Genomic DNA, 27,239 nt, shown 5'->3' with positions numbered 1-27,239 from the left:
AGCGGTATTTGGAATAAATAATCTTTTCGTACGAAATATTTACCATTCAGTTTTTTTTTTTTCCCCCATTTAGATTTTTTTTGGAAGTTTGTATCTATTCAGGCATTGACCACGAGAAAACGAAATTTGCACAATACATAAAATACGACATTTATATTACCATTAATCATACACATTTACCTTCGACCACGGCTGTAAGAATTCATATTGTAAGTCAAAGTAACGGATGCGCCGTGTACAGAGCACCACATGATAATAATAATAATAACAACAACAATATATACATGGGTACCTAGGGTAGTAAACCTTTTCCGAGCCAGGTACTTAAATTTTCACTTCGACGTTTTTATAAAATTCACACGCCATAGAGTAAGCGTTCGTATTTATTGAAAAGAAACTAAAACGGGTTTCGCGTAAAATTGGTACTTACCGCAATAATCACATTTTTACACGAATATTTACTGCGTACCTTAAAAATGTCATTAAACATCGATTTACATTCTAAACCCCGGTTCATCATCCCTAATAATGTCAATACATTGTGTTGCCCGCATAGGTATTTAAAATTCTCACACTGTCAATATTATGAACTGATCAAACCTTATGCGGGAAGAAGAATAATTCTTCTTATAATTATTATATCTGCGTTCACTTCTTATACGTTTTCTTCCCGGTGAAAATAGTGCCGTTGAACGAATTGTGCGTGTTTGACCGGAAATAAATTCTGTACGTTTTTTCGTACGATGACGAACAATGTTTAAATCGGACTCGCCCAGACAGCTGGACGCCTCTTCGGATTCGATTGTATATGTATTATATATGTATATATAAATTTATGTATAATATATATATATATATATAATATGCGGGACTATTGTCGCACCGTATTTGTATCCGCCCGCGGTATCGATGTCTACCGGTGAAATCCGTTCGTGATCCGAAAACTCGAGTCGATCCCTTGTGCTACGCGTCCTCGTTGCACTCGCGTGTAATACCCGTACCGGATACGCGCGTACGATCCGAAAACGTGACTGCGAAACGAGTATGCGTTATTATGGTTTCCGATTTCCCGCTGAGCCGTCCGTCTCGCCGCGGTGTCTTGCAGCGGCTACGATCTTTTACCCGCACTTAACGGAGACCACGGAACGTTTGTATAGGCGTTCTCGAAAACAACTCTCGTACCTTCGCTGTACTGTACAGCACGGGACCGCTATTATGTAGATTGGCTTTCGCGTTGGCCGCGAGTGTAGAGTTAGTGTATCGTTTAAGAACCGAAATCGTTTTCGCGAATTGACCGGGCCGCCGAAAACCCGAACGCGTTCGGCGGATTCCGCACTACCGACGCGGACGCGCGCGCGGTACCGGAGTTTTCAATCAGCGGCGCGATAACGGCGTCCGAAATGTGCCGCGCAACGGTTGAAATACATTACGCACGATGCACGGCCGCTGGTTACCGGCGCTTCGGTAGTGTGGTACATGGTTCGGTAACCGGTGTTGACGCGTACGACAACCGTGCCCTGGCCGATTTTTCGAACTGTATACGTTTTTACTACGAACGAAACGCGCGCCCTGTTAGATTGTTATCCGCGTCGAAATGCTAACGATTCTTTTTCTGCGTTCGTAGATCACGGCCGGTACATGCAGCAGCAGGACAACAGCTACGCGGCCGAACAGCAGTCGTACCCGACGACCAGCGGCAGCCCGTACTTGGACGCGAGCGGCGGTACCACGTCGCCCTATCTCAGCGCGGCCGGTACGTCCGTGCCGCCGTCCCAGTCGGCCGCTCAGACCGTGCCCAACGGCGCCACCACGACCACCGGACCGACTCATCAGACCTCCGCGGCCACCACGGCCGTCGCGATGTCAGCGGTCGACCACTGGACAGTGGCCGCGGCCGCGGCCGGTGCCGATTCCGCGCTCCAGCTGCAGCACTTCATGCACCAGCAACAGTACCAGCAGCAGCAGCAACAACATCAGCAGCAGCAACAGCATCATCATGGCCATCAACAACAACAGCACCATCATCAACAGCAGCAGCAGCAGCAGCAACACCATCATCACCATCATTACAACAACAACAACCCGCACGTTCAACAGCAGCACCCGCAACACCATTTGATGGTACCCGGCGGCGGCAACAACAACATGGGTGTCGAAATAAAACCGTGTTTGCAATTACAAGCGCCACCGCTCATCACAAGTTACACGCCGAGTAAGTATAGCGCTGTTTAATGCGCATTACACTCAATACGTTACACGTTATCGTCTTTGCACGGTTCACACCTGTACGTACTACTGTTCGATCCCCCTTTGCGACTGCCGGTCGTCGGACTCGTACGGATTTATTCCTTATTGCGTGTAACACAGGACAAATAATTTTCAGCGAGTGACACTTCAACAAAATTATCTATCATCGTAGTACATATACGTGATGTTCTTCTGCAGAGAAACATACGGGGAAAATCAAACCCCTGTCACTACGGTCGTTATGAGAATGTGTTGTTTAGTGGCACGATCATCCTGTAGCATTCAATTATTATTGTAAGGGGAGGCACTAGTGCCACGTACTTTGTTTATTAAAATATGCTCTGGTGTCACGAGTCCGTATCGACGCGACAAAACCCCGACGTTACCGACGCTCCCCGACCGCTTAATAATAAATGCTTCGTCGCGTGAACATAATTTTCCCGCGTTTTCTCGACGGATGACAAGCGACGTAACGTGTTACGTTATCATCGCGTACGTGCCCACGTCGTCCCTTCGTTCACCGTCAGTAACTAAAAGTTGGCGAAATGGGCGGTGGTTGCTGAGGGCGCAGCGTAGTAAGGGGGGCGCTATTTCGAGTTGGATTAAAATTGGTTTTTTCGCATAGAACAAGCGTACCTTAAAGCCACGGTGGGGTGGTCAGGGTATTAATAATATCCATCTGAATGCTGCGTGAACGATAACCGTGTTGTTCGTGTACGCACTGTTACCGATCAACGACAACATGTAAACATAACATTGAGCCACGTGAACACCCCGCGTTATTAACATAATAATGCGTAGAGATTAGGGTACCGGAGAATGTGGAGCGGAGTGGACTTAACGATTTGATTGAATAAAACAATAAGCGTGTCTATTAAATAATTGGCTTTTGTTTCACGTACGGCGGAACGTGTGTCAATTGACTGCAATAACGATATCGCAGGAAAATTCGACGTGCCTCTGCCGCCTGTGTTTGCATTCGACCGATTTTCCTGTGTCATTGTTTCGTACGTGCGGTCTCGTTTCCTTTGTGTGACCGCGTCGTTTGCCGCAAAACCCGAGTAAAGAGCGATGAAAGGGATTACGCGTACCCACGTCTCGCGTATACATAATACTCTCAATAGATATGTGAACCGTTGTGATCGATACCCGTAACCAATACATCTTACAAAGCTATACCCCAGTGGCTCATTACCGTACCCTTTACTCGTTGGTTTTTGTTCGTACAGTACGTATAATTGCAAAAAAAAAACTGCTTATATCCGTAAGGGGTTTATGTACAATTTTTAGAAACGATAACACGATGACTGCGGTTGTCCGCGGTCCAGTGCCCCATCATTTATACATAAGTGTAACATAATTTAACCGTGGTCTTACGTAATTATTATCACTATATAACAATGTTTCAACGTTCACGCTGGTGGTTCCAAGAAATTTCTTTAGCTTTTGTTTTCAAAGAAAATCGTGCTACCAAAAACAAACGGCGACTATTTTACGGACGTGATGTAACAGATTATATTCTTCGTCGCATAATGAGTTCGTCTACGTACATGTGGACCGTTCGGGTATATATGCATAATATAACGTCCCCTTAAAAATCGAACAGTTCTACTGCGGTGCACGAATCGCGATTTCTTTTCTCTAGCGTCTGTTAATTGTTCTGTATTACATATCTACAATGTATAACTATTTTTAACGGTCTTTTTCCTCGTTATGGTGCAGACGGTGGTCCCTGTTTTACCGGAAGTGGTCCAATACAACTGTGGCAGTTCTTGTTGGAGTTGTTGACTGATCGCACTTGCAAAGCGTTCATATCATGGACGGGCGATGACTGGGAATTCAAACTGACCGATCCGGATGAAGTGGCCCGCAGATGGGGCGTACGCAAGAACAAGCCCAAGATGAACTACGAAAAGCTGAGCCGTGGCCTCCGGTACTACTACGATAAGAACATAATACACAAAACGGCTGGCAAAAGATACGTGTATAAATTTGTTTGCGATCTCGAAAATCTCCTTGGGTAAGTCTACTCACAACTTTATACATGTATTATGCGTGAGAATATATATATTCAAGACTATGTACAATCTTAAATATACTTACATATATTTAGTTTCGATCGTTAAGAATTGAACTCACGCGTGTTCTTTACGAAATCTTATGTATATCGTTGATTTTTTTTTATACGGTACAAAAATTTACTGTATGGTCGGGTCTGGCATTGTAATTTTGATGCACACCGAGCACAGAACGACTGTGAGTTTGAAGGGATAAACATTAAAATCGAATAAAACTTGAACACGAACTAAATTATCATTTTTATTATACTTTTGACCTTGGCAGGTAACTATTTTAATTAACTAACGTTCCGACTGGCAATTATATGTTTAAAAAGAAACTCTAATAGTGTAACGCGAGTAAAAGTTATTTGTAACACAGCTACAAGTATATGTTTGTTTGTGAAAATAATTTAACCGTCTTAAAATAAGCCAATTCATACAAATGAATAAGTGAACGTTTAAAGTTATAATATCTGATGAAATAATACATTTTTATGATGTTATTATATAAATTTATATCAATGATATATAAAACCACATCGAATACAATAAAAATCGTTTTGTATCTGTTCTACTTCTATATTGTATTTGTAAAGATTTCGGTTTTAAATGATTATTCACTTCCAAAAATATTGTCCGACTATACACGTATTAATCAAAATAGTAAACTATTCGTATAGTATAGTATAGTACAGTAGTAGTATTCGTAAAGTCCAACCTCACGCGCATCTATATGGGCAACAGAGAAAGAAGATCGAGAGGTAACATCTGCCGGTAAAATCATTAATTTTAATTTTGTCTTCCTAATTTACTAAATACAAGCTGTATTATGCAAATGAGCAAAATTCGAAGCGGATTTAGGGCATAACGAACAAGATAACTGCTCGAAATGCGCACATTTTTTAGTGTGTACTAAAGTTGTACGTGCAATTCATTCTTATATTTGCCACAAATATTGTGTTTATATAAAAAAATTTAAAAAAATTGTTTTATTTTGATAAATTCAATCTTAAGAGGGATGGGAGATACTTGAAAAATTTGGAGTAACGCTATTCTATTAAATCCGTTCTTAGATAAGATATTCAGTAAAACACGATACGAAAAAATAATAAATCTATGTATATTCACTACAAGCAGAACACACGAGGGATGATAAATATATTTCACAGTTTTTCCTCAACATCTCTGTAGGTATTTATTCGTTTATGTTAGTTAATGTAGTTAACCTTTCGCTCCGACTAGAACGGTATATTTTCACATGTTTTATTGATTTTATGTACGTGCTGCTTGTGTGTTTTGCTGATTTTACGAAATAAAATAGACATAATTTTTGTTAACTTCTTCTTTTAAACCGCATTGTTAAATACTTAAAAAGGTACTAGTAAAATTATTAACTTAATACTCTGTTAATTGTGTTGAATGGGACGTTTTATATCAAATACCGGTATAATTATTTAAACATTAAGTATTTTTATTCAGTAATATCTCTTATCGATAAAATTTGTACATTTAATATGTTCATTTTTAGAACATGTATATTTAAAGAAATCACTTAAAAACCTTGATTTGTCGAAATTCGTTTTAATTTATTCATTTCAATTTATTATAAATTTTAATCGTTCTTGATAAAAAATAAGAATTGCCAATGGTTGTTAAACGTACACATTTTTTTACTGACATATTTTTTCTCTCTTGTCTATTTTTTTATTTGTAAGACTCAAGATTATATTTTTCCACGTCAATTTAATAACTTAATAAAATGTTTACCCGCAACTTCTGAAAATAACGACAGGTTAACATAGTATCGTAATATAATACACCGACAGCTGTACTGTTACTATATTTTATTAATGGGTATCCATTTTATGGATGTTTCCATTTGGCGTCAATCGTTTAAATGGATTCACTTCATTAGATAATTGCCCTGTGCTGTATAGGTAATGAAAAATAATTATAGATACACCCGCTTATATTTGCTTTACACACGGTTTCCGTTTTTTTGGTAAAATGATTCTCTGCAATGTTCAAGATCAACATAGTTTTTCGATAATCGCGTAAAATGTATCCTAACTAGAAAATAAAAATATGGAACAGAATTCGCACCTATATTGTTGTGTGCCGTTCATTGTTGTTGTATTACAATAATAATGACATTATACGTAATAATACGTATTATTCTTTATCATTATGTCTGTCAAAATGTTTTTTCTGTCATTACACTTAAACAATAATGAATGCGTAATACTGTAGTAAGTGATATATGTGCAGGTTTTATGACTTTTCTGAAGTATTGTCCCTACCGAGACCCTTCCTACCTTATAAGTGATTTATAATACAGAAACTAATTTTTGAGTTTTCTTATAATTTTATTTTTATTTTTATCATTTAGCTACAGTGCTCAACAACTGCACGCTCTAGTGGACTTCAAGCCGGAGTGTGGAAACAACAAAGACGACGAGTAGATGGCGGTGTTCATAGCCGTCGTCGTTTTTACTGTGTACGATCGTAAAGACTGAGCTGCCGAACGATAATTCAATAATTCTCATATCTATAACGATAAATTACGATACCCAAATAAAAACCGTAGACATTAAAATAAAAATATGAATTTGACGAACACCGTGTGTCGCCTAAAAATAAAACATTATTATTATGTACGGTTTATTTTTTTAATTAATTTTTTTTATGTGTTAACAGCACATAGTCATTGTGTTATTTTATACAATATTTTGTAAGTAAATTATTATACATTTTTGACATTTTTATTATTTTTCAAATATTTTATGAAACGATTTCTACCCGAATTAATAATCGAGCTTCTCATATTATTATGTAATACATATTATATTGTAACTAAAAAATGTCAGAGCTTAAAATGTGTTTTTAAAAAACGACGTCAATTATATTTAAATACGGTGATAAATTTGTATACGAATAAAAAACCAACCGTATTGTTAAATTTATTATTATTATTATTATTATTATTATTATTATGAAATTTTATTATTATTTATTAAATTTTCGTATGTGTATATTATATAATATATATATAATATATATTTATATATATTATATATTATATACTATTCCTGTAAGGTTGTTGTGTACATTTTTTTTTCTTTACTAATAATAACATTTTTTGTTAATTAAAATAACATAATTAGTATTAGTAATAGACGGTAGACATTTTAAATATAAAATATATTTTTAATTATAAGTTCTTTTTAAATTTAAGAAATATCATTATTTTTTACGTAAATTATTATACTATCGCTACCACAGTGGAATAATTTAACAATTTATTTTTTCAACCTATACATACATTTATTTAAACACATTATAGAAAATTTTAATAATGTTAAAAAAATACACAAAATAACAATGTATGTTTATAAATTATCAAGTAATATTGTTATTTTTCTATATTATTATAATTTATAATATAAATATATATATATATATTTATATATGTATTACATAACATGTAATGATATGTGTGCTTATTTGCAAACATAAATTATATACAACATTTACATAAAATTATTTTTGTCAAATTTTTCAAATATTTTTAATTCAAATTCCTGTATAAGAAACCATAACATTAAATTAATTCATCGCTTATGAGTTATGGACTTATGGAATCTAACATAAACTAGTCTGATTGCCTTGCTGCCCTTGGGGACTGGGCCACTAGTCAATGGATTCCGAATGAAGAACTGATAAACTCCTACAGAAGTTGATAGTTTCCATCATACACATATTGTTATCTACAAATTCTTAATGAGATAGTTATAACTAAAAATACTAAATAAGATAGTGGGAACTCCTTCACGATTTATCTCTATTAAATTAAAAAATACATAGACTATATCGATTTACCGACATAAAAAAGTGATTTGTAAACCATCTCTATACGATAATATAGATAATCAAATTCAGATTTGGTCAAAGTATTAAATAATGGTTTTTTCTATAGATGTTTTAAATGGAAGCATGGCAAATGCTTACCTGTATAAAAAAATCAGAAAAAAAACCAAAATATGCACTTATAAATTAAAATTGAAAAAATATGCAAATGTATGCAAAATAAATAAATGTTGGTATTTTTAATGCAAACATCAGTAAACTGATTTATATCTAAAATAACATTAATAAGACAATCTAAAAAAAAAAATAATTTAAAATCAAAATCTTCTAACCATATAATTTTAACTAGATATATGACTCATATTTGTATTTTTTGTATACATGTCTTAATGGAAGCCGAGTTTTTATTGAATTATTAATTAAAAGCAATAATAATAATTTTAGGTTACAATAAAATATATCTATAAATCAGTCACATTGTTTCATACACATTATATTATTATACTTATTGAATAATACACTATACTTGAAATATAAGTAGGTATACGAGATTTGACAGTATTTGGTTCACGTTTTCAGCTGCATGTCCCCAGCCCCCACTACCTCGGACTTTCGAGTTCAAATTTTTACAGTCGTTTATGCTTGTTTTTGCTTTTATTCCCGTCGTTTGTGCTTAACCCATTTCCGAGATGTTAAACATTGAAGGAGGGAGGGGCCTAAGGACATGCTTAATAAATTCAAAATATATTTAAACACACTTTTTGTGTATATTGTTTTATCAACACATTTTATAAAGTAAACTTAGTATATGTAAGTAACCAATTTTTTATTTATTATCGACCTGTTCGTTTATTCCAAGTTTGTGCAGATTTGTGATCAAATTTCGACAGAAAATTCTGATTTACTTGGGTTTTTTTTTTCATACTTTAAGTAATGACCAACATAATTTTTTTAAAAATGAATTTGCATACAAAATAATAAGACCTTTTCTCTTTGTTTATATTTGAGAAAACCAAAACAATACGTTCATTATTGAAGGATATCTATTTTCCAATTTATAAATGCCAATCACCTTTTTTAAATTAAATAACATTCAAACAATTATTATTATATCATTAGCTTTTTACACAGCATATATTTATATAATAAAATATTTTTCATATGACAAATTTTCTTAGGTATACATTTAATAAAAATGTAATCATTTATTGATTTCTTGAAATATAAAGTAATTCTACAATAAATATGAAAGTATATATATGTAACATTTTATAAAAGTTTTAAATTAAAATTACAAAAAATATTTTACTAATAATAACAAATTTGATATAGGTATAAGAACATTTTAACATAAATTACAAACATTTAAAAAAAAAACAGATATTATAATAGTTATTTACGTAAAAATTAAAACGTATGAACATTTTAATTAAAAAATAAATGACACATTACAGTTTTTAAGTTTTTGAATAAAATTTTAAATTAAAACATAAATTAATTATTTAAAATACATTATTTAAAATGCTTTTTGACTTATTCAAATTAAACAAATATACTAACATTAGTAACCTAATACTTTTTTATTTAGTGTACAGTATGAATTGACTGTTAACATTTGTGGATGCTCTTACGTATCGTGTGGAATGCAGTTGGTCATCACATCGTTTCCATGTAATATTAGTTTCCCTCCAATAATTGGTTTTTATGTTTTCCTCTCATATCAACTGGTGACTGATTGGTTTCACGTAATCTATTCAAACGTTGAATAACTTTATTTGATATTGAATGGAGACTCATGAATGCTTTACGACAGACTTCAACACGACTAGCATTTTTTATAGCATAGTATTTAAAAGAAGACGTGTTTTGCTTTGATTCGGACGACAAAGCTCGATGTCTATACACGTCAAATCTATCTATAAGCCCCAAAAGATACGTATCCCTTTCATTTTTAGGACGACCACTATAAACTGCGCTAATTATAGAAGTTTTTTCTTCTACGGTTAAGTTAATCATACATTTTTTACGACAGTCACAATTTGGACCTGTTACTCTAGCCTCTATTAGATTACCTTTACTTGTAACAAATTCTTCTCCTCTTTGTCTGGCCGATTTTTCTATTTCTTTGATGTGCTGGGATTTATTAAGCTTGCCACGTTTTCTTCTTGGTTCAGTAATACTTCCTTCAGAATCGGATGACATTTTGCAAATAACTATTATGGCACACTTTAAAAACGTATTAATTTATTACTTTACGTCATACGAAGAAAAATAAATTCGTTTGCGAAATAGCACTAATCGTATTTATGACAACTGCGTGTCGAATGATAATATTATATTCGTTTTCGTTATTAAGATAATAACATTCGATAATAATATTATTATCGAAAACTATCTTACGATTGTTGTGGTTGTCGTCGTTTTACTAAAAATAGACGAAAATAAACCAAACATTCTAACTAACGTCACAATGAGTGGAAAAAAGATAATATTCCTGGAATATTCCTGGAATATTATCTTTTTTCCACTCAGCGTACATTCAAGGCTAAATTCATACACGTAATTTCAATGGAATATTATCCTTCATACGTTCATTAAATGAAATCTACATTCAACTACAAAATAGCTATCTCAGTTTATTTTTCGTATTTTTGGAATATTATCCTTTTTCTACTCAGCCGTTCAATTGTATGATACATAATGCCCAATTGCATTAATGTTTTTGGATTTTGGTATTATGAAATTAATAATACCTCTGAGTGTGAATTTGTTATGTAGCACATTTATTGTTGTTGGAATGTCACTCAAAACGACAGGTAATTCAAAGTCTAATTTTTTTTCCCAACTCAAGACTTTGGAAAACAGGTTCAATGAAAAAATGTTTTCCAAATGTAAAATTTGTTTTAAATTTTGTACATGGTCCGCAACCATGTGTTATTTACTATTATAAATTATAACGTTTTAACTTTTTGCTAAATAGACACCAGTCTTGTAAAGTATTCGAATACTTTTTGAAGTATTTATATGCTATTCTGAATACAATTTATTTTTTTTATTTTTTAAGTATTTTGATTATTTCTTAATTGTATTTTTACTAAAATTTAAATACTTGTATTAAAATATCATAAAGTATTTTATTAATTTTAATTTATTATTTAAAAAAAAAAAAATCGATTTTGTTGAAAACTAATATTATGTTTTTGTATAGTAAAAGTAGGTAGGTAATAGCAATGTTACCACACTAAATACCTCATTACATTTTATATAGTTTCTGTTTTGAAATTTTTTAAGAAAACTGAAAATCTAATAAATTTAAAATAGTTCCATATTAATAGTAATATTACCAATTTTTATTATATTTTTTTCATTGAAATTTAATCATTATTAGTTAAAATATATGTGAATGCAGAATGAAATATGTGAACATGTATTTATCTTTAAATAGTCAGACATGTTATAATAATTGTTAAGATTCATGGAAAGTAGTAACATAATAGTTACCTATACTGGTGTACAATACATATATATATAATATAGCATAAAATTAAAAAAAATACTTGGATTTGTATTCAAATACTTTGTAAGTATTCATAAAATACATTTTTATAATAGTATTTTAAAAGTATTTTTAATACTTTTTTATTCGAATACTATTATTAGTATCTTAATACTTTTTCAAAAGTATTGTTTACAAACTGTGTTTACGGTTAGACACGTAGGTATGCATAAGTTTCAGTGCGAATTCGCAGTAGCCTGCCAGATCTAAAATTCCGTGGCCGGATAAAATGGTCGCTTAAAAGTCAATCCAAATTTAAAAATGACAAAATAAAAAAGGTTTCATACAATTTTAAAAACGTGTTATGATATTATCATAGAAGTTTTTTCAAAATGAAAATTCATCAATAATTATTATACCACTTCGGGGTTTTGGTGAGAAGAGCTCTTATTGTTTTAAAATACACGTAAAAATATCAAATATTTAAATTTTTGTACGCAAATTAATTAAAAAAAAAAAAATAAAGTGGGTCATTATAAAAAAAATCCCAAGTAAATCAGAATTTTCTGCTGAAATTTGATCACAAATCTGCACAAACGTGGAATAAACGAACAGATCAATAAGAATAATTGGTTAGTGGGGAGGCTAAGTCCTTAGGCCCCTCCCTCCTTCAATGTTTAACATCTCGGAAATGGGTTAAGCACAAACGACGGGAATAAAAGCAAAAATAAATATAAACGACTGTAAAAATTTGAACTCGAAAGTCCGAGATAGTGGGGGGGGGCTGAGCATGTCCCCAGCCTCCCCACCTTGAAAGTTCGATAACTCGGAAACGGGTTAAACACGAACGATGGGAATAAAAGCACAAACAAGCACAAACGAAACTCAAACGACTGTAAAAATTTGAACTCGAAAGTCCGAAGTAGTGGGGGGGGCTGGGGACATGCAGCTCACGTTTTCTTTATAAGACATCACAAGTCATTTACTAGTCAAGTAAAGAGGTTTGTGAAAATGTTTAAACCATATTTTTAGTCAGATAAAAAAGATTATTCGTACAGAAGTTTCCATTTGATCTCTAATTGAAAAAAAAAATAAATAATAAATAATGCAATTGGATATCGTATCACTGAGGTTTCTGAACATTTTATTACGCATCTGCATCGAACACAATAATGTATTGATTATACGTCCAATATCAAAGGTGCAAACATTTATTTGTTTATGTAATTTTTTTTTTTATCATTAACGTACTTCGTGCATTACACCGAAATGTTCAGGGCTGAAATTCGAATACAAACGATCGAAAAATACGAATAAAGTTGCTCAAACTTTCAGTGGCTTTAGTTTGTAGTGAGACCATAATATGATATAACATATTATGTGCCATTGCTGTTTGACAGTCAAGGGCTTTTGAAACTTGATTGTCTGTGTAAGAAAGATATATTACAAGAAATATTTGAATGATGTTAATAAAACGTATTGTGTAACAACCAACAAGTGCCATAATAATTATCCTTACATACAAATATATGTAATAAGTTGACTTCCATTTTATTTCATTTAATTACCAAACACAACAATTTTTGTAAATTGTTTATGTTCTTCAAGATTAATAATTATCAATTTTCTGTTATACATTTTTTTTAACATTTGTAAATCAGCAAAAGTTTTCACGACAGAGTTGTCATTATAATGATTACAGTACACTAAGTTTTTACACATTTTAGTAAAAATCAAAAAGATAAGATATTTTCAGCTTAAATGGTGTGTATTTACTCTGTTAAATGAACGTTGGTCACTTATTTTAAAACAAATCACATTTTTCAACAACCACATTCTGATAAATATATAGGTAAATTTCTAGATAATTAACAACTAATTTATTTTTTAGGCAATTATTTTCTTTTTTTTATTTCATAATTTAAATAGTTTAAATTTATTGGGATATAAAATACACTAAAAAGTCTATAAATTTGACAATAATCTGAAAAACCTGACTAGCTTAACCTTATTAATTATATTGTTATCCAAAGGGGACGATTGACCTCCTCCCTTAAAACTTGCAATTGCATTTAATAAACATATTTAAAGAACTACATATTGTTAGGTAGTTTAGGAAAAAAAAATTAAAAATGCTGTACTTTATTATTTTTCATAGAAAATAATTTTTTTAATACGGTCTATCCTATTACAGTTAGATTCAAATTTAGTAAAACGAAAAATATTTGGCTGAAAATTTATAAAGGATAATCTACCTTGTCTATACAAGCTCTTCAATTTCTAATGTTTTTTTTGTTTTTTGAATATCTGTGGTCAAAAACATTTTCCTACATATTACACATGGAAATTACGCATAGAAACAATTTGAACATAAAAGTCGACTTATGATTTAAAGTTATCAACATGATCATTCTTAATCATTATTAATAATTATAATAAATATAATAACTAGACATATTTCATTGAATTTTTGTGCATTAAATTCTTATATTTCATTAATAATTTAATTTTAGAAAAATAAACGACTCCATACGTATAAAATACTTACATATTATTTTTAATAAATAAAAAAAGAAGGATTTTTTCAAGCGATATGTGAATTTTAAATATGTAAATGCGGTAAGCTGATATAAAATGGCTGTGTCGATGCTATTCATAAAACCGATAAGAATATGAATAGCTGTTAAACTGTTAAAAAAAAAATTAATTCTATTATATTAATATAATGTACAGTTGAAGGTCCACTATAAGAAATGGCTTGATGAACATTCCGAGTTAAGTATAGTTGTAACCGTACTTAATACTTAAAATGTTTAATATTTTTAGTTATAAACGGGCGGCGTGTGTCGTGGACGTATGTACGTGTTTCAAAATTGTCCGCGCGTAAACATTGGGTTGTTCACCACTGGCACTATCTATACGGTCTGCCGCGGCCAAACACTTGGTATAATTTTCTAGGTTACCAGCCGGTAGTGCGCCCACGCGATGAAAATTACGGGTGAAGGGGGAGGGTGGTTTTAGCGAGAGAAATCGAATAATAAATTGATCGAACGATGGAAATCGCGCACGGATTCCGTGGACAGTAATGGAAACACTCGTGCCGTCGTAAGATAGCACTTACGATGTACGACTTGCTACTGGGTTTGTCAAAACAAAACGGAACGCCGCTGACTTGATACCGCGGTGTGCCCCGGAAACCGATACCAGCCCCGCCCTCCGACTCGTGTACCGGTCGTGATTATGCGCTCTTATCACTTGCACGATATGTTGACCGAGAACATCAAGCACGACCACGACGTTGTATGTTGTGTACTCCTGTGCTGTTAATTGTTTACCACACGCGACGAAAAGCGATTATTTACCGATACGCTCTAACCTTTTGTCGCCGCCGTTCACTTCTCGTCAGAACTATACTCCCCGAGGACTTCGTGTCCGGTACGGGTACTGGCAACTACTACGACGACAACGACGCCGTGCTCCAGCTCGCTTCGTGAGTCTAACCTTACCCGCTTGTCGATATAATGGTTTTCGTTCGACGACGTGTTTTAACAATAACGAATGTTTGACATATTTTTCAGATAGCTTTTCGTGCACACCGTCGTCTTGATAATGGACAGGATTATTGAGATATCTTCGGTGTTCGTTGATCTGTTCAACAGCTCGGCTGGCAGTCCTGCTACCGCTGACGAACCTACCGAATCGCCTATTCCGGTACAATTGCAAGAATTAACCGAAGACTATATTCAGAAAATATTGACTGCGTGTTGCAGTCAACAGGGCGCTGGCATTTCTGGATTTCAAAGTGGACCTGCCGTTGGTTCTTCTGGGCTGCGTGTCAATGAGTTCAAACCCAGTAAGTAACAATTATTATTGTCAACTTAGTCACACAGTCTTACTGAAACATTTTTCTTTTGCTCTATAGATCTTGATTGGTTCAACTGCACGAAACCATTATTATTTAATAAAGACCTTAAAGGTAAACTCGTTCTACTAGATTTTTTTACTTACTGCTGTGTTAATTGCTTACACATTTTACCTGTTCTTCATAAATTACAACAACAATTTACACATAAAGATGGTTTGGTGATTGTAAGTACAAATTGTATTAACCTTATTTAATATTTTAGTATTATTATATTGTATGTGTTCTTAAATTTTCTTTGAACAATAAAAATATTTATACTACTTTATTATATAAATCTGCTATATTTTTCTAATGAAGAATCTAAACATTTTCGATTTTTATACTTGAGGTCTCAAATCTGAATACTAGACTTACTTTCATAAGATTTTCTTTGTATATTAAAATATAAATATATCTCTTTAAGAAATTTGGTTCTACTATATCAATCATATTTAAAAGTATAAAATTATATTTTCTTCACTCATAATTGTTTTTTCAAAAGCAACTACGTATTGATTTCAAGCTTAAAAGACAATTATAGCAGTTTAAATTAGTCTGTATCTAATATATTTCCTAGTTTGGGTAACTCTATAATAAAACTATGTACATGTATCAGAGGCAGATCCAGGATTTTTTTATGGGGGGGGGGGGGTTTTGAAAATTGTTTTCTTTGGCACTTGGGATATTATTTATAATATTGCGGTCAGTGACTGATCAAGGGTTTTTACTTTTTAATGCAGTAGTGCACATTCGTCTTTTGGCAATGTTTTCAAAATTTTACGTATAATGGCAATCTTGCCCGTTTCAATAGCTACGCCTGAACGAAGTTTCTCATGTTTAAAAAGAATCAAATCTGCGAAATACAACAGGTCAAGAAAGGCTCAATGGTCTAGCTTCTATGAATATTCATAAAGATATTAATGTATCAGTTGATGAGGTTTTTGAAGAATTTTTCAAAAAAACAAGAAAAATTTAATTCAAAACTTTTAATTTTATTGTAAAATTTTATTTAAGTGTATGAAATAATTTAATTATGATAATAGTCAGCAGTATAATACATTTATTTAAATCTAAGACAACTTACTTCTTGTACGAATAAAAAAAAAATGTATATACTTTTCCTTATACTTTTAAAAAAAAAAAATCTTTTTCTTCATTCATAAAATTATTGATTTTTAATATATATTTTTCGTGATGTTGGGGGGGGTTAACCCCCAAAACCCCTCCCGTGGATCCGCTACTGACATGTATAATTCAATTATTTGATGTACGTATTACAATACAAGTATTTATAACAATATTGAGAAGTATTAATTCCATATTTTTCTATTTTTCTAAAATATCTGTTCTTTACACAACTAAGGGGGAGTGATAGAGAGTGTCAATCTATAATAATTATTGTGAAATATCATTAATTTTATGTTTTTAAATTATGAAATATAACTATATTAAAATTAACAAAAGATCGTGATCCCTATAATTGATTGATGGTTAGTGATAAGTAGGGAACGGATTTATATGTAAATACATATTTTTATTAAAACGAGATATTTAAAATTTGATAAGAAATGTTCATGATTTAAATCATTCCTATTAATATGATGCTACTTTTATTTTACATATTTTTACATATTTTGGTATAATTACATATTTTTACATATTTCACTAATTTGTTAATATTTTTTAACATATTTTATTATTTCATCATTCATACGTCTTTTTCGTACAAAAATACAAAAAATTATTTCAAATTTAGATCCAGAACTTTTATCGCTATTAGAAAAGCTCAAAATATTATGCAAAATGAAACATTGAAAACAAATTTAATTTTCATCTAAGTGAATTTTAGTTTTATTGCACATACAATTACAAAATTAGAAACAAAAATATGTCCTTGAATGAAAGTATGCAAATTGTCGAATCAACGATTGCAAAATGAAAATTCGTAAACGGACCAATAGGAGAAGTAGTAAAAAAGAAAATTCATGTTTTTACAGAAAAAATTTCAGGCCATATTGATTTTAAATCAACTAATGACATAATTAGTGGCAGACACCCTTCTAAAAATTTGGAATTATCGCCTTCTAATATTATGCCCTTCAAATATGCTTAAATCAACCGATGTAGGTTGATGTGGAACGATCATTTAGCCGTTTTAAAAATATTTTCAGATTTAATAGGCGACATTTAATATTTGATAATTTAAAATATATTGTAATAATTCAATGCAACAAATCATTTTGATAATTTAATAATTATAATTTTTTTTTTTTTTAAATTTTTTTCCTACATATTTGGATGGTTTTAGTACATATTTTATAAATTATATTTACATATATATGTACATATTTATGTATTATTATTACATATAAATCCGTTCCCTAGTGATAAGATACACATTTCAGAGATTTGATTGTTGTTGAGCGCTATTTTTAGGCAATGTCCAATGGGTCATAACAAAAATCAATTATAGTTGTAGGAACGTTGTGGTAAACTTTTATATTAATATTTTATTATATTACATATATTATGATTATTCTTATGAATTTTAAAGTATAAAAGTTTTAAATATTATATAAAATATAAATATAGTATTACATATTATTTATAAATATTATTATTATTATTTATAATATAATTTTATACAGATTGTATATATTCAATTTTTCTTAATAAAACAATAAAAATGTTAATTGTTAAAAAAAGTATTATGAACATTTATATTAACTTTTTCACTATGAATGCCGAGTAAAGCGTTCACCATTGCTCTTGCTTTACTAAATTTAATATTGTATTATTAAATATTATATAAGTGTTCAGCACAGTGGTGCAACTAGTTAGAAGTGATTTAGGGTTATAACCCCTCCACCAAATATGTGTTTAGTTCATCCTTACTTTATTTTTCCTACCAAACACATTGCAAACTTAAACTTTTTTTAAATGTATGACCTTAACCTTTAACTTTAGGTTCTCAGATATTTTTTAAAAATCGGGAGGTACCCTAACTTTATAGCAGTGTTTCCCAACCTTTTTGTAATGGCAACCCACAAATTTACTGTTCGTTAATAACCCGACCCATCCCCACCAACACTAAAATAAAAAAATAAAAATATGTGATAATATAGTATTATTAATAATCATAGTACTGAACTGATTGACTGGTACCATCAGCTGTGGTTTTTGTAAATTTAGCCATTAAAAAAATCAAAACTTCATACATAAAATTTGAGTGTTTAAAAATTAGTATCTAATTGTAAACTAAAACTTTTCGTTTTTACCTACTCTAGTACTCTTGACGTACTACTTACTGCTCAACTGTATGGACAATCAACCGATACCACTATAACAGTCATTAATATATGTAGCAATAAAAATACAAAAATTATTCTAAATATATTGCTATCTATGTCCTATATTCTACATTGTAAAATCTACAATACTAGCAAAACTTCACATTATTGTTATACATAAAGGAATCAAATAAAACATAACTTAAGCATTTATAAATTTATGGCTAAAATTATTTTCATATTGCCAGTGGCGACTCATAAGTTGAGAAACACATCTCTTTTATACAACCCGCATTAAATTTCAAAACTAGGAAATTTCATTGAATATCATAAAAAAAATTTTTGTCTGGCCCGTGAACCCATATTAATTTGTTGAATATGATTCAAGAGTCAAAAAATATTATCAACTGCTCTATAGTTTTATACCACTTCTATATCTTCTTCTCAGCTTACTGGTTCATTGAGAATCATTGCTGCCTTCAAAGTGTCTTGCCGTAAATCTCTGTTACAAGTCTGTAAAAAGGTTACATTCTGATCTATCTCTTTCTTGTCTCTGGTTTTTACATCAATCCATCAAAGTCTTACTAAGCCTTTTTTTGTTCATTTTTCCTATAGTTACTTTTTTTATTGGTTTTTCCATTAACTCTCCAAGTGTGTCCAAATCACTCCACTCGTTTCTTCCTATTAAACGCCATGATATTCCCTCTATATCCTCTATTTTTTTTTTTTTTTTTTTTTGTTCCACTTTCATTATTGCCTAAGATTCAATTCAATATAATATCATGCCCCATACAATTGTACTGTCATTTTTAATAGAACAAATAAACCCAATTAAATAATGTTTATCACTTTTATCCTTAGATTCATGAATTTAAAAACAAAAACCATTTGAACATTAAATTTTTCTTCAATATTTTTGTTCTACATCTTCTGAATGCATCTACAAATAGTATTATTGGAAAGGAGTATTTTTTGTATTTCCGCTTCAGCCTCACTACTAAACATAATACGTACTATTTCTGAATAGGCTGGGAAAATTAAAGATTCACCTATTGTTTTTGGTTTTTTTTCAACTATTCATTTACCATTTTATAATTAGTTCCAAGAAATGTATTAGGAATAGTTACCATTTTTTCAAAAATTTCTGATTTTTTTTATTTTGCTAACATAATATTTATTTGAAGTAGCCATTATTTTTATTAGCTAAATGATTTTATTTAATTTATAAATGATACCTCATATGAGGTAAATAATACATATCTAATACCTTTAATGTTTATAAATTGTTTGTGTGTTATATATAAAAACTTATAATCAATCTAATTTACATGTTTAGGTTGGAGTGCACAGTGCAAAATTTCCAAATGAACAACAATCTGTAAATGTACAGCATGCAATTGAAAAATATTCAATTGAACATTGTGTTGTGAATGATACAGATGGTACTATGTGGAATGATTTAGCTGTGTGTTGTTGGCCTACTTTAGTTCTTATTGGTAATTATAATTTTTGAAATAAGTTAAAAATAAAAAGGAATATATTGTTAACAACTAGTGAAGAAAAATAGTGTTGTAGTAACCATTTATTGAACTCACTTTAGTACCATGTATATATATAATAAATGTGGGAGTTTGTGTATGTTTGTGTATGGATTAATTAGAAAAATAAACATAAATTATAATATTGTATATAATTATATTAAAATATGTGTTATGTCAAGTTACAATTTTAAAATTTATTATTATTTATTAATATTTTAAATACAAAATTTTAGAAAGGTTAACATGCATGTATATAAAATATATTTTTACACAGTGACAACCTTTTTTTTTTTTTTTTTGGTCGATCATGACAACCTAAAAAACTCACACTTACACTCAAACTTATATCTAAAGACCAGATTTATATGCATTTTAAATTATAAAATATGCATACACAAATGCACTAAAAAAAGTCAAAATATGCAAGAAAAAAGTACAAAATAAAATTTCAATTTTTATTAAATTTTATATTTTATTTTAATTTTGCAATGGTAATTATTTATTTTATTACAATTTTCAAAAGAAAAAAGTAAGATACAAATATGTAATACGGAAATGTAATTTGTTAAATTATAGAAATTATAGATATAACAAATTGAAAAAATATCCAAATAAATGTTTTTAAGAACTTATAAGATTATAATTAAATATTTGATCACACATTTATTAATAATAACAGTTTATACTTGCTTTAGATGAATACCAGAAAAATAAAAAAAATCGCTCATTTTAAAATATTGGTTAAAATAATACATCGTCAATAGACACTGTTTATGAATTGACTGCTAAATATTATATAAAAATGAAGAGGAGATAACATACTAACTCATGTATTATTAATACATGAAAAATATCAATACAAATTTCTCCAAACAAGTTGTAAAAAAAGCTATACTTATGTATTTAAATGAAGATGCTCAGCACTGACGGGTTAACTAGGCTAAAAGTAATTCTTACCAACAATTGTATAAATGTAGCAGTGATTATAATAATGTACCTATTTATGTTGTTTTGGGTATTTTATCTACAAGATTAGATAAAATAGGTAAAGCCACGTCTCCACTATAAAACTCGTACAACCAACCTATGGAAGTTTAGTAACCTACGTATAACTAACATACCTACATATAATCAGTTTTTTTTACTCAACACCTTTTTGGATTGTTAGGTGTATATTTGTACAGTATTTTTATTAAAATATGCAGAACATGCACTAATGTCAGTATATGCTAAAATATGCAGTATAAAATTTCGATATTTAATCAATCAAGTTAAAATTTGTGGACACTCATTGACTGCATTTATATTATGTTGAAAATACCAAGATGCATTTTATGCAAAATTCGGTCTTTAATTATATCTTATAGAAATTTCATTACGAACTTGGTATTTTCTATTTTTCCATATTATAGATTAATTTTTTATTTTTTGCAAAAGTAAAGATATTAAAAGTACTTTATTAAAAAATATTATCTGTTACTATATCAACCATACTTAAAAATATAAACTGATTTGTTTAATCTCCTTTTTTTAATTTTTTTTTTTTTTTACATTATTGGTACATAGTTTTGTTTTTATAATTCAAATACTACTCACTCACAGATTAATTAGCATATGTCCAAAAATGCCATACCAAATAATTTGAAATTTTAAGGAAATGTACTTATTTACTTTGCTTATTTGCATAGGTGCAATAAAAATGAATTATTTGAAAATTGCATTTTTAAGGTAATTAATAACTATACATTTTTTTCTATAGGACCTAATGGTGAACCTATGCTTATGATTCAGGGTGAAGAATTTCATTCACAATTATTACCAACTTTTATTGAAACAGCTTTACAAATTCTACGTCAAGCCTCTATGATTAGTTCACATGATATACCAGAAATCATTCCTGGACGTAACACTTTAGCACAATCATTGCCTCCTAGTATACAACCATCTCCTATAAAGCAACATCTTCTCTATCCTGGTAAGGTATTTGCATACACAAAAAAACTGAAGAAAAGGAAGAACGATGATAATGAAAATGAAAAAAATATTAATTACCGACATAATGGAAAAATAATGTTAGCAATTGCTGACAGTGGGCACCATAGAATAATAATTTGTACTCTGCAGGGTCGAGTAAAGGTAATTCTTTATTTAAAGTATTATAAGTATCTTATTGCATGTTTTAGTAAGCATTAAAATATATAAAAGTGTTACATATTATTTACAGCATGTAATTGGTGGAGGTGGTATCGGACTTTCACCTTCCACTACAAAAAAAGGATTTAAAGATGGACGTTTCACAGAAGCTTTATTTCATAGTCCTCAAGGAATATGTTTTCAAAATTCTCATATTCTGTTTGTTTGTGATACTGAAAATCATGCTATACGTATGGTAAGTACATTTTTCATAATTTTATGTTGAATAAAGAAGTGTTAAAAAGAATGATAAAAAAAAATTATATTTCATTACATTCAATTGATATTTAATTATTTTATTACATAAATGAGTTATTTTACAGATTGATTTAAAAACAAAATGTGTTAAGACTGTGGCTGGTAATGGTAAAAAAGGTCGAGATAGATATGGTGGTCAAATGTGGAATTCTCAAATCTTAAATACTCCTTGGGATGTTGTATATTATAAACGCAAAACTCGTCCACAGCTTCAACAACAATATACGCCACAGCCATACACACCTCATCAAACTTCACAACAACAGCAACAGTCAACTCCCGTTCCAAATCCAGCACCAGTGCGCTGTTTGTTAATTGCTATGGCTGGTTTACATCAAATATGGGCACTTTATTTAGACAAGACAAGTACTAGTACTTGCTCAAGTATGAAATCTAAGTAAGAGTTTTATTATTATAAAATATATTGTATTATTTTCAATCATTATATATTTGATATTGATTTTACTGAATTTAAAAAAAAAATGATAACAATTTTTTATTTTTTTTTCTAAACTAAAATATTTCAATTATAAACCTATCACTATATTTTCTATATTTTTTGAAATTGTTTTGTCTAGAAATTACTTAATTATTATATTTAAAAGATATAAAAAATTTAAGTCGTATTAATTTTCCAATAAAAAAAAAAAAAATTTATTTATTGTGTAATTTATAAATTTGTGAATTTTATTTATTCTATAATCAACATTTATTTAATATTTAATATATACAATAGATAGCAGTTTAAATATATTCACCGATTATTTTTTATTATGAGTTTATTATTATCTTTAGTTAATAATAAAAATAATAAAAATTTGCGATTTTAAATTATTTGTTTTAATTTTAAAAATATTTTAATTTTAATAAAATTGAAAATAATTAAAATTATGAATTATAATTAATATTACATATGATAATTTATATTATATTATATCTAATTTAGATGGTGTTCTAAAGGACTATGTACCATGATAGCAGGAACTGGTAAAGAAGAAAATAGAAATAATTATTACAATGGACAACGTGCTTCATTCGCTCAACCCTCTGGGTTGTGTTTAAGTAAACCATTATATCGTTCTGGATCTGGACCTGGTGGATCCGATCCATCTTTATATATTGCAGATAGCGAAAGTTCTTCAATCAGGAGAATGTACTTAGATTTAGCAGGAAAATATAGAGTGTTAAACGTGGCTGGTGGAAGTCCTGACCCTACTGTAAGCTTTTTACAATTAATATTTGTTTAAAATTTAGTTTATAACTCAATTATATAATTGTATAATTTAATATAGATAGATTTTAATTGCAAATCATGACAATTATGGTCTATTCTTCTACATTTTATTTTTTCATTGTTGTTCACCATGATTAAATTATGTTTTGAACATAAATCATGATATTTTATTTGTACTAATGATACTAATAAAAACATTATTTTTTGTATTAAACTAACAAATTTTAAGTGATATTTTTATCAGTTATATTAGTTAAATTAGACTAGTCGGTAAATAGTTAACTAAGAAATATAAAAAAGATGTTCAATTTTTTTTTTTTTTAATTGTAAATGTATTATATTTTAATTATTACATTTTAGCGTAAATATTTTCTTACCCTACTCATTACGTTTAACTTTATAGGATTTATTTAGCTATGGTGACATTGATGGTGGAGCTGGTGCCAATTCACGTTTACAGCATCCTATGGATGTAGCATGGAATTATAAACGTAACATACTGTATATAGCTGATTCATACAATCATAAAATTAAATATGTTACGGGATTGGAAAGCCATAAACAAAATCACTATAACAATGGTGGTGGAAATGCAACTACTGGAGGTATTGTTGGATCTACTGCTGGTTCGGTGCACACATTGCCTTTACCTGTTAAGGTATGTTGTATTATAAATTAATAATATTATATCATAAATAAATATATTTGAAAAATCAATCAACACATCCATTGATAATTTGAGTTATCTAATTTTAAATATAACATAAAAATGTATTCAAAAGAATATAATATTAATATTTATTGAATTTATTAAAGAGGTTTTTGTAATAAATCTCTTAATAGTGTAGTCAGGGTAGATATTTTGAGTGTTAAAATATTCCTTCTCTGCTATATTTATGTCAAAATAATTATATCTAATAGAGAAAAGTAGAGTCATTTAGTCATAGTGAAATTATTTAAAAAATATAGTAATTGACCATAATTCCCATACTACTTGTCATGTCATTCATAATTTCTTCTTTATAAGTTACTATTGTAACTAGTTAAGTATCGTTTTCGACTCGTAGGCGATGAAAACTTATCTGAGGAACACAATAAATAAAAATTCACCGTGACATAGATGCATCTGTTGAAGAAATTATAAAAAATATAACTAGAAAAAGTCGCCACAACAAACTTTTATAAAAATGATTTGAATTTTATTGTTAATATTTGCAATATTATTTTGTACTTAAAAATTAGACTGTTTTAAACAAATATTTAAATTTTAAACGCATGTTATGATTTATGAAATTGATTGATGAAAATAGGTAAAACATATAGTATTAAACAACTAAACGAAAAATTTTTGGTCTATAAAAATCGTTTTTTTAATTTTACTTTTAAATATAATTTTAAGTATTAATTATTCAGTACCTGTATTATTTATCAATAAATTATTATTTTAAATAATTAGTTTTTTTTTTCAAAGTTAAATGAACCTAATGGATTACATTTTATTGAAAACCCACAAGATGAATCAAGCTTATTAATTATCGCCGATACAAATAATCATTCGATTTGGGTATACAACTTCGATACATATGTTATAAAAAAGGTATACAATTTGTTTATACATACAAATTTTTATTGTATTTTTACTTTTATTCAATTCTGGTTTATTTGTTTATCTATAGCTGCAATTGGAATTTCCAAAAATTTTAGAATCGGCACCATCTAATGTTGTTGGTACAGCACAAATCAGATTAAATAGACGGACAGGTGGACAACTAATGTTGCGTGGTCGCGTTATGATGGGAAATTTATCTTCAAGTGAATCATCTCGATCAATAGAAGATCACCAACCACATTTACAATGGACTCTTCAATTACCAGGTATTTATTATTTTTTATTTATAAAGTATATGGTGTATAAATTATATTCCATAATTGTAATCTATATATATACATAATTATCAATCTTTAAAATTGGCATCTTTCGCCATCTTTAATAAATACTAATACAACATAAAAAGCTTATTTGTGTGTATCAATATCTTAAAAAATATAATTTTTCTTATTAATTTATAATTTAAAATTAATAATTTTAAAAAAATAACTTGAAAAGTATTTAAATTTAATTAAACCAATCATATATTTACCATTTAAATTAAGTTAAATTTTCTTTAATTACCTATTTCTATATTGTCTAGATTCAACATGGGAATCAAAAGAAATTAAATCCAATACTACTATACAAGCAGTAGGAGCAGCTGCTGATTTTAAGTATTTAATTCATGTGCCAAAACAAGAATTGAATGAACATGAAAATGAAAATAGTGATGATGCAACAATTAATGATGGTGGAAGTAACAGGCGACGAAATGATAAGTATCACCAAGATTATGATAGTGAATATGATGATTCTTCTGAAGATGAATCTGATGATGAAGAAGTTGTTATATTAAGATGTCAAACCAGTATCTGTCAGGATGGCGATAAATGCGTTCCTATTGATTTTGATTTTGTAGTACGTGTCCGATATGGAGATGAAGAAGATACTCCTCAGGCGGCTGACACTTACTTTCCTTATACTATTCCCATAACAAATATTGGTAAAACTTCATTATTGGAGGTCGATACAAATGCTTCAACAAATAATGTGGATTCGTCTACAACAACTAATAATACTAATAATTAATGAATTCAATTTATTATGTATTTTTATATAAAAATTTTCTAATTAAATTTTAATACATGATAATTTTTGAAATGTAATATTTAGTCTATAAATGGTAAATTATACACTCTTAAAGACTAAGAAAATTTTGTACTGCATTTACTTTTTTTTAAAAAAATAATATAATTTGTATTATTTATTAACTCATGTATTGGTAGTATGTTTAACAAATATTAATTTTATTTGTATTAATTTCAAATTACTCAATTATATGCTATGGTAGGTTGCCTTGTATAATGATTATCTGAATTGATATTATGTTTGATGTTATTAGACTTAATTTTTGGCACTGAAATTATTATATTTTGATCTTATTTCAATTAGATAATTAATTATAATCTTTATATTTTTTAAAATTTTTATGACTACTGATGTTTTTTGTTTCTTCCTGATAAAAAAACTAACTTTTAAATATTGAATAGTTGGCAAA

At 29.5% G+C, this 27,239-nt stretch overlaps 2 protein-coding genes across 2 annotated transcripts in view; both read left to right on the top strand.

The window, feature by feature from the left end:
- The window catches only part of LOC112681720 (ETS-like protein pointed), a 60,442-nt gene extending 53,471 nt beyond the window's left edge, over positions 1-6,971 (top strand). The window contains exons 8-10 of the mRNA XM_025552017.1: positions 1,625-2,212; positions 3,970-4,267; positions 6,697-6,971. Coding sequence (XP_025407802.1) covers positions 1,625-2,212; positions 3,970-4,267; positions 6,697-6,769 — 959 coding nt within the window. The 3' untranslated portion in view covers positions 6,770-6,971. The remainder of the gene's footprint in view (positions 1-1,624; positions 2,213-3,969; positions 4,268-6,696) is intronic.
- A 7,792-nt stretch (positions 6,972-14,763) lies between these two features.
- On the top strand, positions 14,764-26,917 carry LOC112682126 (NHL repeat-containing protein 2). Its single transcript, XM_025552629.1, has 12 exons — positions 14,764-15,160; positions 15,249-15,523; positions 15,593-15,759; positions 20,201-20,360; positions 22,165-22,541; positions 22,630-22,794; positions 22,922-23,253; positions 23,803-24,073; positions 24,494-24,748; positions 25,562-25,687; positions 25,767-25,965; positions 26,283-26,917. Exons 2-12 carry the CDS (start codon positions 15,280-15,282, stop codon positions 26,768-26,770), a joined length of 2,784 nt encoding a protein of 927 aa, XP_025408414.1. The 5' UTR covers positions 14,764-15,160; positions 15,249-15,279; the 3' UTR covers positions 26,771-26,917.
- The last annotated feature ends 322 nt before the right edge of the window (positions 26,918-27,239 follow it).

The sequence above is a fragment of the Sipha flava genome, unplaced genomic scaffold (assembly GCF_003268045.1).
Source record: "Sipha flava isolate LNK unplaced genomic scaffold, YSA_version1 103_pilon_pilon, whole genome shotgun sequence".
NCBI classification, from domain to species: Eukaryota; Metazoa; Arthropoda; class Insecta; order Hemiptera; family Aphididae; genus Sipha; species Sipha flava.
Note: the sequence above shows the minus strand (reverse complement) of the source record. Positions and strands in the feature narration are given on the sequence as shown.